This window comes from Camelus ferus, chromosome 7 (genome assembly GCF_009834535.1).
Source record: "Camelus ferus isolate YT-003-E chromosome 7, BCGSAC_Cfer_1.0, whole genome shotgun sequence".
Classification (NCBI taxonomy): Eukaryota; Metazoa; Chordata; class Mammalia; order Artiodactyla; family Camelidae; genus Camelus; species Camelus ferus.
In genome coordinates, this window is record NC_045702.1 from 24,743,360 (window position 1) to 24,763,741 (window position 20,382).

The 20,382-nt window shown below is 42.2% G+C and overlaps 1 protein-coding gene across 1 annotated transcript; it reads right to left on the reverse strand.

Annotated features, from left to right (window-relative positions):
- Positions 1-4,938: 4,938 nt before the first annotated feature.
- Positions 4,939-12,990, reverse strand: LMOD2 (leiomodin 2). The gene is made up of 3 exons (XM_032483588.1): positions 12,591-12,990; positions 6,145-7,503; positions 4,939-5,289 (listed from the first exon to the last, which is right to left on the reverse strand). Exons 1-3 carry the CDS (start codon positions 12,861-12,863, stop codon positions 5,263-5,265), a joined length of 1,659 nt encoding a protein of 552 aa, XP_032339479.1. The 5' UTR covers positions 12,864-12,990; the 3' UTR covers positions 4,939-5,262.
- Positions 12,991-20,382: the final 7,392 nt, after the last annotated feature.

The window sequence follows — 20,382 nt, forward strand, 5'->3', positions numbered from 1 at the left end:
AGGGTACACGAGGACAGATGAGGCAGAAAGATCATCAGGGCTATGTTTGCCAGGCCAAGGGATTTGACCTTTATTTCTGCAGAAGATGGGTTACACCGAAGAATTTCAAGCAGGTGACTGATGTGATCAGAACTGCATTTTGGAAAAATGTCACTATGGCACATTGAAGACAAACCAGGGGTGAGTGAGAATGAAGACAGAGAAAACAGTTAGGAAGCACCTGGTTAGGTACCAGTTGGGATGAAACCAGTTTTGAAGCAACAGTCCAGATAACAGAGAGTGGGTGACTCAACGCTGGCTTTTGTGGTAGTCAGGGAAGGGATATGCCATTTCCAAGGGGAGAAATTCTATTTACAACCATAACATTAAGGTGGGTCCTGTTAAACAAAAGCCTCTTTAGATCTGCACCACTCTGACCAGTTTGGATACGCAGAGGGAGACTGGAGCTGCTCTTTGGCAGGGGGTTAGAGAGAGCTGAATTTGCTGTGCATGATGGGGCAAAGAGAATTCAGAATTCCCAGGAATGAGTTAGGAGGATAATAATGAGTATGAATCATGAGAGGAGCAGTGGAAGGACTGACAAACCAACAAGAAAATGCAAACTATTTTATGGGGTAAAATAGCCAGTGGGGAAAAAATTCTCAGTAACTAAATTCTGTGAAGTATGTGCTTTCATAGTCTCTGCTCTGTCTGTTCTGGCCTCTCCACACCTGCACAGAGTTCACAGTTTGTCGGCATTCCTTCATCCCTAGATCATTACAATGGCCCCCTAACTGGTCTTCGTGCCACCAGCCTGGGCCTCACTGAGTCCATCCTTCTGTCTGATACACAAGCCATAATTTTGTAAAGCCAATATAGATAAACATCATGTCACTTCTTGTCTGGAAATCCTTGGATGCTCCCCACGACTTTCATAATGAAGTCCACATTCCTTAGCTTAACGCTAAGTGGTTCAGGATGGACTACTTTGACTCTCGGCCCATTCCTGACTTTTCCTTCAGACAGAGAAAATTGCATGGACTTTCTGAAATGCATCTTACTAATGCATGCCTCTGTGGTTCAGAGAGGCATATAATTTGACTGAGAGAAAACTGGTCAACGTGACAATTTGGTGGAAACCTAATTTCCAGTTTCGGTGCACCACAGTGATGGTGCCCTCACATCTCTTGTCTATCTGGGAGATGGCTTCTCAGCGGTGACTTTTTTCAGTCAATCATTTCTTCTGAGGGCTTTTTGGAAAAGTTAAGTTAGAATAACTCAAAGGGGTAAGTTGGAACAAACTAAATATCCAGCAATAGAGAACTAATCAAAATAACCTGAATATCCAATTATTGAAATTGCTTAAATAAAATACGGTGAGTTATGTAATGGTATGTATGCCTATCTTCCCCTTTACATAGGAAACATAGTTATATGTGTGTTTAAATATGCATTAAGAAGGATCTAGAAGGTCATCAGTAGTCTTGTGTGGCTGGTTTTTGAGGGACTCTTTATGTTTTCTATCTGTATCTTCTGATTTTTCTTAATGATTACATACCAGTTTTGTAAAAAGGAAAGACCACACAGAAACTATATACTAGTACTGTTCTTAATCCACCCAAAATTATCAATACTAGAAAAAAGAATTATTAATAAAAATATTAACTCTTTAGCAAATTCTTGTTTTTATAGAACTACCTTAACCCTATGATTTTCTACCACTTTCTATAATACACTGTTTTCTCAAAATTAAATGACTCCCCTCATTCTCCACCCCTATCATGTGATTCCTTTTATAACGTGGCATCTTCTCTGTTCTTTTGAAAGTCCAAAGCAAGTGTCACCTTCTCTGAGAAGCTTTTCTTGACCCCTTATCTGCTTTTGGTCGAGGGTCTATAGTAAACTGTGGTCAAATCTGTCCGACACCTATTTTTGGACAGCCTGCAGACCAAGAAGAGTTTTTACATTTTTCTAGTGGTTGGAAAAACCCAAAAGAAAAAAATTAATAACACATGAAAATTACATGAAACTTACATTTTAGTGTCCATAAATAAGGTTGCATTAGAACCCAGGCATGCTAATTCACTTAGGTGTTGTCTGTGGCTGTTTTCGCCCTACAGTGGCAGAGTTGAATAGTCGTGATAGAGACCAAATAGCCCACAAAGTCTAAAATATTTAAATTTTTTATATGGTCATTTGAATATCTCTGGCTCTTTACAGGAAAAGTTTGCTAACACCAGCTTTAAGTGATTGGGTTTCCTCAGTGCCCACAGAGGACCCTACACCTGCCTCTGACTCAGTTCTTCCCCCACATTCTGGAAGGAATGGTTTTCTTGGGATCCCCACTGCTCTGAGGTGGAGGCCACTTTATAATTCAACTTGGTCTCCCCAGCATGGAGCAGAGCGCCTCATACTCAGGAGGCACTTGATAGACAGATGATGCGTGAAGAAACGGTGTCAGCTCCCACCCCTGGAAAGTGAGTGGCTGGAAGGCAGGCATTTTATCTCCTCTGTTCACTGTCCTTTGTTCACTGCACATCTTTAGAATCTAGAAGAGTGTCTGGAACACGGAAGGCACTCAGAAAATAGTTGTGGAAGCTCAGTGCAGCAGTCTTGGTACCGTTTTCTGAGTTTTGTAATTCTTAAGTGAATTCTTTGACATCTGCTATTTGACGATTGGGGGAGATAAAACCCCACCCTCCAGACCTCAGGGAAGCAAAGAAAAGACAGTCTGACCTTGTCATGAGAGGAAGTGGTTAAGAGGTCTTTTCAAGGACATAACGACCTCCCACAGGCTTCAGTGCCTCTCAGTATGGGCACCGCAGTCTGTCCTTCCCTCTTCCTCTCACTCGCTTAGAGTAGCTATGTCAGGGCAGGTATTAAATCATGATCCTGCTGACACCGAGTTATTGAATCCTTGTGGCAGCAGGGCTCACAGCACAGACTGAGACTCAGCACCCTGGCCCTGGTTCAATCAGGATGAGGTGTACTTTAGGAGATTAATGTGCAGATATAAATCATGGTCTAAACACTTCATCTGGTCTTGGACAACCTCTCTACCAGTGAGTGGAACCCTCTTGATAGACAATGGACTGACTTGTTTCCATATCAGCTCTGTGAGTTTGTAGGAAAGACGGACTGAGAATCTCTGTTCAGAGCTGAAGAGTCACGGCACCTTGCATGTTTACAGTGCTGTATTTGAGATCATATTCTAGAAACGCTTCTCCTGAATGATGAATGTGCCACCTTAGTATCTGACCATATCATACTTGTCTTATTATGAGCTTTATAATATTTGGTTTTGTAAGTTGAGTGTGAGGATCTCTATCTTCATGGACATTTTGTGCAGGACTTCATAAGCACACACTGCTCTCTCCTGAAGCCCCAAAATGTCCCGCAAAAAGTCTTTTAAAATACAAGGGAGAGAATATTTGTCTCCCAATCACTCTCATCCCAGTCTCCCCAGTCCCAGCAGCTCCCGGCAGCCCAGGAACGAACCTTTCCCTCCTGGCTCTGCACACCCTCTTTCTGGGATTCACACCTGGTTTCGTCAGCAACCCCATTTATCAGCAACAATCTAGCCCTCTGCCTCGTCACGCTGGAGCTGAAAGCTGTTCCCATTTAGAAGAACCCCATCCTTGTGCACACACGAAGGTCAGAGCAAAAGGAGATCAGTCTTGGCTTTCTGTTCTAAATTCACACACAGAGACACACACACACGCACACACGCGTGCGTGCCTTTTAAAAGCCTAAATTTTAGCTTTTAATTCTTCACACAAGAATGAGCATGATTGTGAACACTAGTGAAAAAGGGTAAAATAGTGGAGTCACTACAAAGGGGAAATGAAATCCCCAATGTGGTTCTAAGGACAGGGAACTCGGATGGAGAACGTGGGAAGGTTTGCGTCTGGATGGAAGCCAAGGGTTGCAGTAATGTTGATGGAGCACAGGCTTCTGAAATACCCAGCTTTACACGCAACCCTAGCCTCTCTGAGCCTGGGTTTCCTTCAGGATAGAATGAGGAGAACGCCTTTGAACACTGCTGTGAAAAGAACACGAGACGACTTAGTGCAGAAAATGCCAGTCCCTCCCCACACAAGGTCAGGAAACAACTATAAAATGGTTGGCCCAGAGAGCTTGCCAGGACCACTGTCATGCTCTGCAGGATGCAAAAGAAACATCGCTAATCATAGATAATACAAAAGACTTTAGAGGAGATTCATAGCTTTTATAATTGGAGCGGAGCCCTAGGGTGGAATGAAGGTAATCTGTGATAGGTCTTTCTCTCGTCTGAACTCAGATCTTTCTCCAGTGAGACGATGGTGGGGTAAAATGACACCCGGGGATTACAGATACATGTGCCCTTGTCCCTGGATGTGTGGCGTGGACGCTGACAGCACCACTATGTGTGGAGAGCATAAAAAGGCTGAGACTCACCAGTCAAAGGCTCCGCTAAGAAGAGCTCAAAGGAGACTTGGACGGTGAATCTTCAGCATCAGCCTCAAGACAACTCTGAATACCGGGGCAACCCCTAGCACTTGTTTCCTTTCTAATAAGAAACTTTCAAACTTTCAACTTTTTTTTTCTTTCAGAAATGGTTGGTTTTAATTATAAATGATTGAATGACTTCTGAGGACCCATCAGCCTTACAGGAAGGTGGGAGTGTCAGCCAACCTCCTGGGTCTAATGTTGATGTATCTAGGATGATAACGTCACTTTAGGGTCTTTTCCCCAAGCTTTCATCTCAATACCGAAAAGATTTTTAAGAAGGTTCTTGATTCCGGACTTTTAGAGAGAACTCTGATGAGATTTCCTTAGACATGCAAAATCAAATGAAAGCAAATGCTAAGGACCCAAACCTTTTTTGAGGGGTGAGAATGTAATGCAATGTCAGATACACGCCTGTCAGATGTACCAACTTACAAAAAAATATTAGTTTGTTTAAAAAAAAACAAAAAAAACTTCAATCTAAATTTATTGGGATTACAAAAATAACAGCACATTTCATTAACGCATTGCAGCTCAGAGTTATCAACACATCCAAGGCATCTTTAAATAAACTGCTTCTTGCCAATAAATCTCATGACATTAAAAAAAAGATGTTTATTTTCATATTTACAGAGGAAAAACGCTGTTTCTTGAAATTATCTTTGGGGTTAATGGTGAGGCTATTTTTAAAGTCAGAGAACATTTCAAATTGAAGAAAGTGCTTTAGAAACATCTCGCAATGCATTTTATCTAATACCACCGGGTGATTCTGCATCCTCTTCTAAAGATGGGGCTTTATCGTAGAGCTTCTGGAACTTCCACCTACAAAAACAGGGGATTTTCTTTCAATAAAAACAGCACAGGGGGAGGATATAGCTCAGCAGTGGAGTATGTGCTTAGCATGCCTGAGGTCCTGGGTTCAATCCCCTGTACCTCCATTAAAAAAATAAAAATAAAAACCTAATTACTCCCTGCACCCCAAATAAAAGGACCTCATGACCCAGTTAGTACCAAGAGCTCTCCTAAAAATAAAAAAAAAATTTTTTAAAAAGCTTTGTTTGCCATGATGGAAAAGAAATGGAAACTATATATATGTATGTATGTGTATGTATAACGGAATTGCTTTGCTGTACACCTGAAACTAACACTGTAAATCGACTACACTTCAATAAAAAATAAAAATTAAAACAACACAGATGACAAAGTGGAAAAAAAATGTGTAGAGTATGTCTTTAGCAGTATTCTCTGAGAAAAACTCAGATATAGATTGATTACTGCTGGGTGGTATTCAAATTTTATATTATAAAGTACGTTTTAACTCACTTGCAACTCTGTAGTAAAATTTTTGGCAGGTGATGAGTCTGTGCTGAAATGTAGATGATATGCCCTGATTTTCTCATTAAGGAAATTGGTATTTTTATAGGCCGAAGTGTCTTAAGGCAGGTCTGGCCCCTAAATGACTGAGATGCTGAGAAAGTGGACAAGGCACATTTCTCAAATAGAAATGTGCTCTCTGGTGACCTGCTCTTGACGCTCCAAATTTGGCAGCCACTTTGGCTTACTAAAATATTTTGAATATCGGTAAGTATTTTGAGAGGGGACTTTGGTACCACTGTGCGGTGGAGTCCGGCTCCTTTACTAGGTCTGCGCCCCAGGGTCGGCCCTTGAGTGACTTACCCGCCGAAGCTGTTTTATGCTGCTTCCCCGAATAGCTTCCATGAGATTCTCATGAGCTGACCTCTGTGGGGTAGAAGGTCGGGAGTTGTCTTCCACTTTCTTCTCTTGCACTGACCTTAGGGAATTTTTAATTTCCTTTAGGATATTTGGCTGTTTCTTAACCTTTTTCCCTTTTTTCTTTTTCTGTCCATTTTGTAGTGCCCGCTGGGCACTCTCCTGCTGTTTGATGACTTCTGCGATGTTCCTGGTGATTAGCTTTTTCTCTGGGAGCGGAGGGGGTGGGGGCGGAGGAGGGGGCGGGAGCTTTTGGGAAGGAGGAGGTGGGGGCGGGGGCGGCGGCGGGGGCGGAGGAGGAGGAGGAGGAGGGGGCGGGACCACAGGAGACTGAGGACGGCTCCTCACAGTTTGGACTTTCTTGGGGAGTTTGGGGGATGACCAGGGAGAGTGCCTGGGAGATGCGTAAGGCGAGGAGCCAGGCGTTCCTCTTTGCCAGACTTTGGTCCTAAGATTGGCTCCTCCATCACTCCCCTCCTGCTGTTTTTGCTCCTGCATCCGCTTCTGCCTCTGTTTATCCATGTTCCTCGTCAGGAGGCTCGTCATGCTCATTCTTGGTCCTGGGAGCTCGAAATGGTAGCCCAGCCTCAGCAGCGTGGTGTTCTCCCTCAGCAGCTTGACGATCTCCATCTCCACCTGGCTGCCCATGATGTGCCTCTGGTTGTGGAAGCGCAGCTCGGTGAGCACGGCGTTGTGCTGCAGGGCCCGCATGATGGCCAGGATGCCCTTGCCCGTGATGAAGTTGGACTCGATGTTCACGCTGGTGATGTGCCGGTTGACGCGGAGCATTTCCGCGATGGCCGTGGCCGCGCTGTCGTCGGCGTGCGTGTTGGCCAGGCTGAAGGTCTTCACCACCGTGTTGTTCCTGAGGGCCTCGGCGAAGCGGGCGAGGGTCTGCGACGTGATGTTCTCGATGTTGTTCAGGTTGACCTCCGTGGTGGCGGGGTCGTTGTTTTTCACCTTCTCCAGAGCATCCTCGATCACCGTAGGGTTCCCGCAGGGGTGAATGGCTGCCGGGGACTCTGTGCTCCTTCCGCTGTGGCCGTTGGTCAGCTGGATGTTTTCGATTTGACTTTTAAATGTCTTTGGCCTGGAGCTGTCAGAATCGACGCCTTCATAATGCACAGTTCCGTTAATCCCTTTCTCGTTTCCAGCCGTTCTTCCCTCTTCTTCGCTGTCCTCTTCCTCGTCGTCCTCCTCGTCGTCCTCCTCCTCCTCTTCCGTATACACCTCCTCGGAAACCTCGCTGTTAGTCTCAGTAAAGACAAGCTCTTCCTCGCTCTCCTCTTTGTCTTCTTCCGCAACCTGAAGGGCGTGGTATCACCAGTAAGTTTGTCATCTTTAAGCACATTTTTAAAGGTACAAAGGTAACACATGATTTTGCAATATATACACATATCAAATCATCATGTCCATCTAAAACTAATACAGTGTGATTTGTCAACTGTATCTCAATAAATTAAAAAAAAAGTAACACATAGCAAGTAATACAAAAGTATATAAGGAAAAAAGGTAATCTGCTTCTGATAGCTCTGGTTCAGGTAACCAAGTTTAACATTTCCTTGCATAACCTTCAGCAGCATTTCTTAAACAAACGTTTCTTTTGTTTTCTGCAAAATAAATCTCCAGAATTCAGTGTGTCGAGTAAAAATTTGCTGTCATGTTGCCAGTGTGCACAAGAAAGTAGAAACTTCTACTTTGGAAAGCCCTTGATAAATGTTTTATTCTCTTAACTGCTCTGAACTGTTTGACTCCTAGTCGCCTTTTGATTTAGCAAATTCAACCTTCTCTTAGGGAATCATCCCTCTGTTCTTCCTTATTTCTCCATCCCAAACATACAAATGACAACAAAAATATACAACATGCTAATGAGTTGCCTTTCTTACTGTTCAAAAATTTGCCACCAAATTTGCCTCCTATAGCAGATGTGACATGAGCCCAGTGCTCCCTGCCCCAACCTGTCTCAGTGGAGAGAGAGGCGGGGACATCTTTTGCCCTTCCATTTGTCTATCTCTGGAGCAGAGCCTGGCGCAGGGTCTGGGAGACCCCACACCACCTGCAAGTTGCTGCTGTCTCTGTCCCTGCTCTGGGGAAGGAAGCCAACGGGGCCAGGCTGCTGTTCAGGGCAGTAGCAGGTCAAAACCCCGCTCTATGCAGAAACCCATTGAGGTCACAGCTTCCAGGGAATCAGCTTGAAATCTCATGTTATTGTGGGGTCTGTGATAGCAGACGGGTCTGCAAATAGAGACATAACTGCAGAAGACACAAGGTGGGAAAGATACTCCCCCTTGGCACTAACTAGACTAACAGCAGAGAACAGCAGAAAACCTTGAAGCAAGCCATTGCCTCTGCCTGGTGGTCTTAAATTATTTACCAAGTATCAATTATGAAAGACTTCCAGGCAAACACAGTTTCATTCCACCTTTGTCTTTCTTGTTTACAAGACTCTCTGTACCGAGGAGTCAGGTGACCCCTTCTTTCTCTTCTTCTTGCTATTTTTTCTGATAAAATAAAAATCTGGAAGTTGCTGACGGAGTCCTATTTTCCCTAATGCTATCTTTTAGTTCCTTTATTTTCTCTAAAGCCCCCAAACCCTCTCTTGTCCCCAAAGCCTTGATTCTTCCCTCTACACTGGAAGCTTTTTTTGACCCTAGTCTCCTGCTGCCCAAAGCACGTGGAGTGAACTTTGGAAAACACAGCGCTGGTCTCCAGGTTTGTTTGCCCAGTTGCTATCACCAAATAGCCTCCAGTTATTCACTTGTTTGGAGTGGCAGGCACCAAGTGATGGCCTGGGGAAGGGGTCAGCCGTTCCTGGGATGACTCAGTCTTAATTTACTCACTTCTCAGGAGCAGGAGGAAGAGTGATACTGTGTGTGTGTGTGTGTGTGTGTGTGTGTGTTTGTAAGTGTGTGTTTTTAGCTATTGCGGTATTTGGAAGAAAGGGGCCTGTCAAATTCAACGTATACTGCCTTTCATGCCACCATTAAATTGTATCCTCTTTGGTTTTAAAGAAAAACCTTTAGGCTTTATCTGCAGGAGATGTTTTCTCCTTTAAATGAACCCAGAGAGAAAATATCTGAAACTGTTATCCAGCCATGAGTTGTCCTGTACCATCTAAATGGTATTTTTCCCCAAAAGCCTTCACTGACACCCCCTCAAATTATCTTTGTGATGTGTTGTACTTCCTCCAATAAAGTACCTATTTAACGATTTGTTTGTCATTTTTCCCGGAAGACTGTTACAGGGGTGAGGGCAGGGATCATGTCTGTTTTGTTCACCTCACGCAGTGCTCAGCATGTAGCTCAATAAATATTTGTTTACCAAATGGATCTAAATTGACATTGGGTAACAGCCACTAAGAGTCAGGACTGGGCTGGGGGAAAAGTACTGACAGGGCTGGGTGGGGGTAAGGTGCCCGACTGTCCTGGTTTGCCCAGGACTGAAAGGTCTCCCAGGAAGCAGAACTTTTAGTTCTAAACACTAGGTAGTCCCAGACCATCTGAGATGGTCAGTCACTCGTGGTGGGGGACACCTAGGAGGAGAAAAGCAGAAGGGAGAAAGGTGTCTAGAGAGGGAGGTGGGGGGTGTAAAGACAATCGTTGCCTACTTTCAAAATTATTCTGACATTTGAACTGACTGCATTGTTCCAGGTCCCCTATCTGCCACTGCTTTGGAGTTAACCCAGATCCTTACAAGACTGGGGCTGGGAAGGTGGGGATGAGGTGAGGCAGTGAGGTGTGAGGTCCTAGGGGAGCACTTTAGGGAGAATTCAATCAAGGTGAATGTCGGTACACTTAGGGAATAAATAAGGCAGCAAGAAGAGGGTGGTCAACAGCTTCTCATCACCTCCCTGATGAGGCACCATCACATGAAGAAGGAGGCAAGAGGCTTGGTTTTCTGTTCTGGTTCTGGGTCTACCCATAAAGAGCTGGTTGACTTTAGACAAATCACTAACCTCTGGAGGGGGTATCAAAGAAAGCAATTTATAGATGAGTGGTTCTCAAACGTCAGAGAGTGTTATAATCACCTGGAGGGCTTGTGAGACCACACATTCAGGGCCCTGGTCCCAGAGTTCCTGATTCAGCAGGTCTAGGGGAGCCCTAGAATTAGTAGTTCTAAGAAGTCGCCAAATGATGCTGATGGTCAGGCACCCACATCTTGAGAATCACGACCTTTGTGCCAACAGAAGTTGGTGTGAATTTTGGCTATAAGCTGTTAATCTCAAGTGAGTTTCTTCACCTCTCTTTGTCTCAATTCTCGTGTACAGAAGGTAAGAAATAAGTGAAACAGTGTGAGTGAACTCACCGGCACCTATGCCTGAAACCCAGCAGATACGCAAGCTAGGGGAGCCAGACCCTTGGAGGCTATTAAGTGCAGGAGAAGTTTGTGTGAATCCAGGTGGGCAGAGGCTGTCTTTCAATAGGTATCGAACATGATTTTCATTAAGTCTTTCAGAGTGGGTAGCCTGATGACAAGACCCCCACCTCCTTCTCATGGTCCACACCGCGCTGCTCTTTACTTCCCTCCCTCCCCCACCAGTCAGCTGCTTTGAGCTTTTTCCTGGGGTGGGAATGGATTGACACCCTCCCCTGGCGAGCTTCTGCCCAGCACTCCTTGTGACTCCAGAGACAGCTGGCCAGCGGGGAAAGTGTGGCAGGAGAAAAGTTAACTAGCTGAGAAAGGAATCGGAGTTCATCGACCCACAGCCTCTCTAATTGCGCTGATAAGCCATTAGCAGGGATCAGGCATCAGCAAAACCTTTGGCAGGAACAGGTGGGTTTCATCAACAGCTGACAAGAGGCTTTGCCCTTTGTTTTCCACTGATCTCAAGACATCACGACATTAGAATGCCTTTGTTGGGTTATTGCTACAAGGGTTGTTGGTCCTGGATGTTATAAGGCAATTTGAATCTTTTTATTAGGGAAAATCTTTAAGGACTGTTCTGAAAATGTCATACTTCATATAGTTTATCAGATTTTGGACACACATTTCTGCATCAGATTTAAAACAAAAACTTTAAAAATCCTAGTTGTGGAGGAAATGACCAGCCCAAATCCTGGCCGTGTATCCTTCCTTCTCACCCACACCCCCACCTCCAGCTCCTTGATGCAGGCAGCCACCGTGGCCTTGGCAGACCCTGGCTTGATCCCAGTGGCCCTTCCTGCGATGATTGACATGCACAAAGCTCACACATACCTTGCTACAAATGTGGCCCACACACTCCATCATCAAGATTATCTAACAGTGCCTAGATTAGTCCTGTGGAAGTCTCGCCATGGGCTTCGGGCCATTTTGATTTTAGACAATTCCAGTGGAGCACAGAGGTTTTCAACTATCGCTCCTGACCAGTGTTCTGCCACAGATTCAGGGATTTGTTATCTTGACACTCTTATTGTCATTACTATCGTCCCAGAGCCTAGTCTTTTGAATTTCTTTCTGTTAAGGATTCATTTGGCAAATTCAAAGTAACTATTTACTGGGCAGAGAATAAGAGCTTAACAGACCTAACCTGTAATATTAGCATATTTCCTGGTCTCAAAATCCCCATTATAAAGTAGAAAGAAATCTTAGAGATCATCATGCTTAAGGAGTTCTTAGGGGGGGTTTCAGAATGGGTGCCAGCATTTTGAAATTCTATGTAAATTTTGTGTATGTGTGCAGACGCACACGTGCATTTCCTTAAGGAGAAGGTCTGTAACTTATCCAAATCTTGAAGGTGTTCTTGATTCACAAAAGAAACACTGGATCCAGATCCTTCCACGGTCAGATGCGAAAGAGAATCTTGCAGAACTGACTACCTGTTCAAGGTCTTAACAACTTAGGCACAGAGTAGACACTAGAAATAGGATCCCTGGACTCTCAGTCCCATATACTTCCCACCACCTCACACTTCCTGATGTTGGGGAAAAAAAGAACTATTTCTGCTATGGCCACCATCACAGTCCAAACAACCAGAGTACCCACTTTTGTCTTTATAGGAGAAGAGAAATTCACTTAACTGACATATACATATGTGTGTATATATATATATAATCATATATAAATCAGGAACAGACATTATGCCACATACTCAACTTATAACTCAAATTAGACTTAGTTTGGCAGAATATCTAAACCTATGCTTTGCTTGCGAATTATTTTCCTCTTGAAGGTCTCATCTTTGTCATTCACAGGACCCCAGCTAAGAATTTTACATATAATCCATTGGGTGGCCATAAAAGTTAGATGACTATTTCAGCCTGAGAAAATTTTCAATAGCAGGTACAAATGGGTTATAAGAAAAGAAAAGTGATGAGAACTGAAAAGTTAGGGAAAAAAACAGATTCCTGGGTTTGGGATGGGGGATGGGAGTAGCTGGGGTGGGGTGGGGGGGCATCCAAGAGCCTACCTACCTTTCCACACTCCCCCAGCCTCTCCTTCTCCAAGAGTTTTTGGGACTCCTTTTCCCAATAGGCCATCAGTGCCTCTCTGCTGAATGTCCCTGTGGGGGTTTTTTCAGTCAGACTCTTTTGCCTCATCCCCACGGGAAGACTGCGGTCAGGTTCAATGTCTTCCAGCTCCCTCTCGAGCTCCTTGAGCTCCTCGGCCGACAGGGAAGCGAGGAGCTCATCCTCGTCGATGGATTCATATTTGCTAAGTCCTCTCCTGTAGCCGAAGGTAGACATGGTCCCGCTTTGTCAGCCCCACAAGAAACTCGAAGAACCAGGCATTCAAGGCAGCCAGCAGCAGGCAGGGAGGGAAGTGGGCAGGCTGGTCAGCAACTGGTGCTTGCAGTGCCTGCGATAGCCTTTTAAGAGTGGTGATACAGGCTGTGACAATGCAGAGAGGGGTGAAAGCATAGGCTGTTTTAAGCATCAGACGTCAGCTAGACATTGGAACACAAAGAATGTCACATCGGTGGTGGATGGAGGTCTCGGAACCAGTGGGGATTATGAATACACTGGCCAGGGACATATTTAGCTGAGCCTGATAATTGCTCATGAGGACAGGGAGAGAGTGCTTCAGATAGGGGGGAAGACAGTTCTGACTTTGTATTCAAACAACCGGGGAATAAAATTTATTCTGAAAATGACTTGCTCCCACCCCCACAGTCATGAAAAGATTCTTTCATTCTCATCTTTCAGGATGAGGAACGAGTACATATCAGTCTAGTTATTCTGGTTCTCCTAAAAACATACCGTGGGTGGCATATGATGGGAACGGAAGGCTACAATAATATAGAGCACTTTTCTATTTTCATTGTGTTTTGCAGTTTACAAAGCACTTTAATGTAATTTTTCTAATCATTAGTCTTGTGAGATGACTAGCTTTAGCCTCCTTTACAGATTCTGGCAGTCCAGGTTCTGAGAAATTAAGGGAAAAAACTGAAGTGCAGAAGGAGCTTTCTCCAAGGCACAAAATGGCTTTCTTCCCCTCACCCTCTGAGTATTAGTAAACAACTAGATTTGGAAATAAAACTCCAGAAAGGTAAGTAATAATACTGGGTAGGATTTATTAAGAACTGACACTGTGCCAGCCTAGTGCTAAGCACTTTATACCTTTTATCTCGTTTAATCCCACAGCCCTGTAAGGCGTATATTTTGCTAGTGCAGATTCAGAGAGGTTAAGTCACTAGCCCAGGACCACACAGCTAAGAAGTGGTGGAGCTAGAATTTGAACCCAGATTTGTGTCTGGGCTGGAAACTGAAGAGACGCTAACTTGAAATAACATATTATGCCCATATTCTTATGAATGTGATAAAATGTGTACATAGTTTACAGGATTTGTTAAGTATGTCATTTTAGCATAGAGATAAATAAAAATCTGCTAAAGTAATTTATATTTGCTTAGAAATATACATTTATCAATACAAGTATAATATATGATACATTCAGCAGTTGGTAAATATTTGGGCTCTTCCCAGGTTTGGGTAATTATGAATAATGCTGCTATGAACCTTTACCTGCAAGTCTTTGTGTAACAGTGTGTTTTCATTTCTCTTGGGTAGACATGCAGTAGTGGAATTGCTGAATTGTGGGGTAACTTTATATTTAACTTTTCACCAAACTGCCTGTTTTCCAATGTGGCTGCACCAGTTTACTTTCCCAACAGCAATGATCAGAGCTCCAGTTTCTCCACATCCTAAATGCTCATCTTTCTGATTATCACTATTTTAGTGGCTGTGAACTAGTATCTATTATAGCATTAAATATTATTCCTCTAATAACTAATGATATTGAACATCATTTCATGTGTTTATTAACCATCTTATGTCTATTTTGATAAAATATTTATTCAAATCTTATGGTCACTTTTAAATTGAGTTGTAAGAGTTCTTCTTATATTCTGGATTTCATCAGATACAAGATTTGCAGACATAGTAACCTATAATGAAAAGGAATATATGTATGTATGTGTATGACTGAAACATTATGCTGTACACCAGAAACTGACACAACATTGTAAACTGACTATATTTCAATAAAATAAATAAATAAATAAAAATTTTTTCCTTAAAAATTTTTTTGCAGGTATTTTCTCCCATTCTGTGAATTGTCTGTTGGTGTCTTTTGAAAAGTGAAAGTATTCAATTTTGATGAAGTCCAGTTTATCAATTTTTTCTTCTATTGCTTAAGCTTTTGGCATTATAACTAAGAAATCTTTTCCTAAACCAAGGTCTAAAAGAATTACTCTCATGTTTTCTTCTGAGAGTTTTACAGCTTTTGGTTTTTATATTTAGGTCCATTACACATTTTGACTTAATGTTTGCATATGTATAAGATAAAGGTCTAAATTCTTTTTGTATACAGATGTCCAATTTTCTTAGTATCTTTAAAAGGAAAAAAGACTATGCCTTCTCCTATTGAATTGTACTGGTGACTTTGTGAAAAAGTAATTGGCCATAAATGTAAGAGTTTATTTCTGGATAGTCAATTCTCTGGCATGGATCTGTGTGTCTATTTCCTTATGACAGTATTATCTAGTCTTAATTACCATAGCTTTGTAGTAAATACTGAAATCAGGAAGCGTAAGTCCTTCAACGTTTTTCTTTTCCAAGAATGTTTGGCTAACAAGGATCTATTGTATAGCATGGGGAAGTATATGCAATATCTTGTAATAACCTATAATGGAAGTGTGTGTGGTGCGTGTGTGAGTGGGGTGTGTGTGTGTGTGTGTATATATATATATATATATATATATATATATATAAAACGGAATCTCTTTACTCTACACCTGAAACATTGTAAATCAACTATACTTCAGTTTAAACATAATTAATTTAAAAAAGAGAATGTTTTGGCTATTATGATCTTAACTCATGGTATTCTGCCTCCCAAAATAGCTGTGACTCTTTTCAATGATACTAATGAGAGAGATGATTATGATATTAGGAATGATGAGTTCATTGTTTTTTTATGGCCTCTAGCATATACCTTTGTGTAACCTTAGTGGTAACACATCTGTTTATGTGAAAATAGGTTGGATTTTTGAAAATGACATCACATTATTATATCCAAATTCGACAAGTAAGATGAGTTATTCAGCTGAATATTGACATTTTAGGTTTTAAAAGATGAATGATAATTATAACTATATAAAAACCTACATGTTTTTGAAAAAGAGATGAAAAAATATGTAAAAGATAGCGCTAGTTCCTTTCTTTAGCAATTATATATTGGGCGCATGTGATATGTTGACCACTGTACAAAGTTTGAGGTATATAATTATGTACAAAAAAATAATGAAGTTGTGTTTTATTCTCTTTCTCATGTTTGTCATTTTTCTGTAACATTTTAATATTATTTTTATTTGAAAACTTATTAAACACACACGACCTGTCAGATTCTAGTTTAAGTGCTGGAGTTAGAGCAGTGAAGGAAGCCAACCACGTCCCTTCCTTCGTGGAGCTCACAATGTTGTTGCGGGGACAGACGATATGTAAATAAACAAGTAAATACAGAACGTGTCAGACAGAAGCTCAGTGGAGAGAAACAGACCAGGGTCAAAGGGAAGAAAGTGGATTGTGAGGGTAATACTTCATGTAGGGAAGATCTCTGGTTTAATAAGGTGACATTTGAGCACAGACCGGAGAAGTAAAGGCTTGATGCAAATTATAATACACAATTAATGTAAGTATAAAATAATTACCCAGATATTATTGGAATCACAGAATCTCAGCTTGCAGAGGGACTTTGAAATATATCCATCCTCTACCACGTCTCTAAGTGGTCATCTAGTGTTTGCTTGAACACTTTCAGTGAAAATTGTGCATTGCCAAAAACTCATTCTACTGTTGGATGGCTGAAATCATTAGAAAATTCTTGTTTCTATTGTGTTGAAACTGATCTCCTGAAAAATCACTCTCCATATATTTAGTTTTCTCATTGGAATAACCCAGAATAAATACAGTCTCATGTGAGTTTGTTCTCCCAAATCTTGGGTGGCCCATGAATGACTCTGAAAATAACTCTGGAAGAGGAGATGTTAAAGTGTTTTGCTCTGTGGCAGCAACACTGAAAGAAAAAAACTACACAGCCTCTCAAGGACACTAGCTTAAGAGGAATGGTCATTCAGATATCTTAGTATATAGGTTACAAATCACTCTGATTACGATAATAATCACAACTCATGGGTGCCCTTAATTCATTGGATCCCTCTTTAAGTTTTCTCCACAGACTTTAAGTCCACTGGATAATATTCTGCTGAGTAATCAAACATCACCACCTGACTCTGACCAGGAAATCTAAGTATGATTTAGATTTCCTTGCAACCTTGTCTACATCGAGGGAAAAAAATCCAATCATATGTGTTCTGAGCATCAGCATTTTCTATTTGGGGATTTTCACTTGATCAGATTGTGTTTTTGAGTGGAATTGCTTTTAGAGTCAACAATACTATTGTGCTACTAACAAGCCTCCTGAAGATTCACATTTTCTCTTAAAAAAAAAAAATCTCCATCTTGAAGAGAATTATGTTCAGGCTTCTTGGCTGTCAGTCAGATGCACGCTATTTCCCAGGACATCGGCAATTCCCTTTTTAGTGAAAAACAAGTTTCCTTTCAATCTTCTTTGTTTTTTTTTCCTTTGGTTCTGTCTTGAAAATGCTATTATGTGTTTCTTTCTTCAACACTCATTTACCAAATACCTGCTGGTGTACAATTCCTGTGCTGGAAGCTGGGATTACAAGCAGAAAAATAGAAATTGATCTAGTCCCTGCCCTCAGGAGCTCCTACTCCTGGGACAGAGGCAGACAGCTGACAGTAACAAAGTGCAGTGGCGGCTCCACCAAGGTGCCAACAAGAGCAGAGAAGTGGAATAAATATAGATGAAAAAGCAACGCAGCCCACGTGGGTAGAGTTGGAGAAGACACAGAAGCCATAAAGAGGTTCAGGCAGAGAAAGCAGCCTCTGAGTAAACGCACAAGAATATGAAAATAAACACATAAACAAAAATCCAGGCACTACTTGGCATACAGAGGGGGAGTTGGTGGAGCTCGGCAGAAACTGGCTCTGGTTCTTACCTCCCCTCCAACTCCTTTTTTTTTTTTTTTTTTGTGCCCTGCATATGGTAGATGCATAGCGATGTTGACTATTTATTTGAAGGGCCATGTCAAGGAATTTTGGACTTTATTATCATCTGATGCTAAGTAGAAGTCTCTAACATTATCCCATAGCCACAATTTACTTTCTTTTTTTTAACCGAAGTACAACGTTGTGTTAATTTCCAGTGTACAACATAGTGATTCAGTTATACATACATGTATATGTTCCTTTTCATATTCTTTTTCATTATAGGCTATTACAAAGCATTGAATATAGTTCCCTGTGCTATACAGTAGGGTCTTGTTTATCTATTTTATATATAGTAGTTAGTATCTGCAAATCCAGAACTTCCACATAATTTATCTTCTTAAATATAGGCAACAATATTTAAGTATTTATCCCAGCAAGTGTCCCGGTGTTAATGGAGATCCAAGAAGAGCAAAAGCCATCAGCACCTCCCAAAATCAGCAGTACTAGCCCTGCCATCAGATCTGGTATTTCAGTAAGTAGTATATGCAGGCAGTGATCAGAGACATCCTAACTCCACTTGTAAATAATAACTACTTCAGCCTAAAGCTTGATATGGCAGAAGACTCCCTCTGCCTACAGGTGAGTTTCTTAGCTTGTGGTTTATGTGCTCTTGGCTCTTAATGTTCAGAAATGTTGAGAGGTTTTTACCAATTGTTCCTTTGTTTTCTTTAGTAACCCCCACATTTCAGGAAGAATTTCATAGTTTCAGGAATTGTTCATATTTCAAAATGTTTGTATAGGCATTTCTTATTTATAACTGAAAAGCAGAATTAAATGAATGTATTATATGAGTATATTTAATAACATTTTCATTTACCCCGGTTCCTCAGCTTTATTCTGCCATAAGCACTTGTCACTCACAGATTTAATCTGTGTAGTTTCAATGATTTGAAAGGAACCTCAAAGGGCCAAGGTTTCCAGTGACATGTAATATTACTGAGCTACAATTTGTATCCTTAAGCTCAAGAATGTTTTGTGAAACTACTGAGAAAAACTTCATCAGAGGATCTCACTGGTACCGAAAACTCAAACTTGCTCCAAAGCAGTAACTTGGTTTCGTCTTTCCGCCTTCCCCAGCCCACGGCTTTCACATTTCTGAAAACGGTGTCTTCATCCACCCAGCTGTGGAGCCAGTTCCTTCTCTCACCAACACTGTCACGTTAAGTCCCAAGGTCTTGAATCCTGCTTCTTGTCAGACCATCCCCCCGGTCTCAACTTGAGTCTCACTTCCGGTTCTTGTTTTCTTTGATGACTGACATCTTCCCCTTTGTCACAATACAGCCAGAGTTAATTTTTTGAACACACAAATCTCATCGGGTCATTCTCTGCCTAAAACCCTCACGTGGCATCCGTGTTCTTCAGACAGAATCTTTCACTGTGCCCTCTGGCCCCTCCGGGGTCAGGCCCTGCTCACCTCTGCAGCCTCAACGTGGGTCACTTCCTCCAACCCTCACCCTCAACTGCACTGGGCTCCTCACACCCACACTGGCCCCCTCCCTCCCCCCAAGCCACTGCGCATGCGCCTGCCCTCGGTGGCGGCCGCGGTGCCTCTGCGGCCCATCTTCTCAGGTGCTCCACTGATGCTCCAGGTCAGCTTAGTTCTCCCAAATCCCACAAACCTCCATTCACGAAGCATCCCGCTTGGGATTGCTTGACTTGAATTTGTCTTCACAGGAAAGGCATTTTTTCCAAATGAAGGGGTCCTGTCTGCCCATTCGCCATCCCCAAGTCCTAGCTTAATTACCGGGTGTCCAGGAAGTCTGTTTAAAAAAGGAAAAAAAACAAACAAACAAAAAAAAACCAACATAGGATGATTTGCAGTGTAGGCAGGGGTAGATCTAGGCCTCATAAAGCCTGGAGATTTTACAGTGTTGGGGAGCGTCTTTAAGAATAATAATATAGAGTCACTATTTTGTACACCAGAAATTAACACACTGTGAATAGACTGTACTTCAATTTAAAAAAAAAAAGAATCATAAAAAATTATAAATACGAAATTGGTTATGAGATTGTATTCAAAACAATAATAAAATCACTACGAACCACTGGGTCTTAGGTGATCTGAACTTTCTACTGAAGCAGCTTACCAGAAATGCTTATAGAGAAATGCTACCTAATCGTAACCTGGCTTCCCAGCTCCCTGCTGCACCCAACTCCTTCTGGGACCCCCCAACACTCACCGGGGCCCAGAAGCTCCTGCTTCATGACCTCTGCCTCTGAGTGTGGCCCCCAAACTAATGAATTTGCCCCACTAGTCACTACGTGTTCATATCTCATGATGACATTTTTGTTCATTCCGTGGATGCCTTTCTGTTTTAAACTGTCCTCAACTTGTTGCTGAGGAAACACGAAAATCATATGCCCCAGTGTCAAGTGCAAAACTGGGAAACTGGAAATTCTTTCATTTTCACAAATTTCAAGTGTCTGTCTACTGTTAACAAGTTATTCCTAACTTTCGCCTTCCCTCTACCCTTGCTTTTTTTTTTTTTTTTTTTTAACCTGTTTCCCGCTCACACAGAAGGATTTGGGTTTTCAACGTTTCCTGCTGGCGGTTGGTTATCAGGCTGTTGACTAATGGAATGACCCCTAAGGAAGCTAAGCTTCCGACTTCACTCAGTCTGTCTGCTGGGAG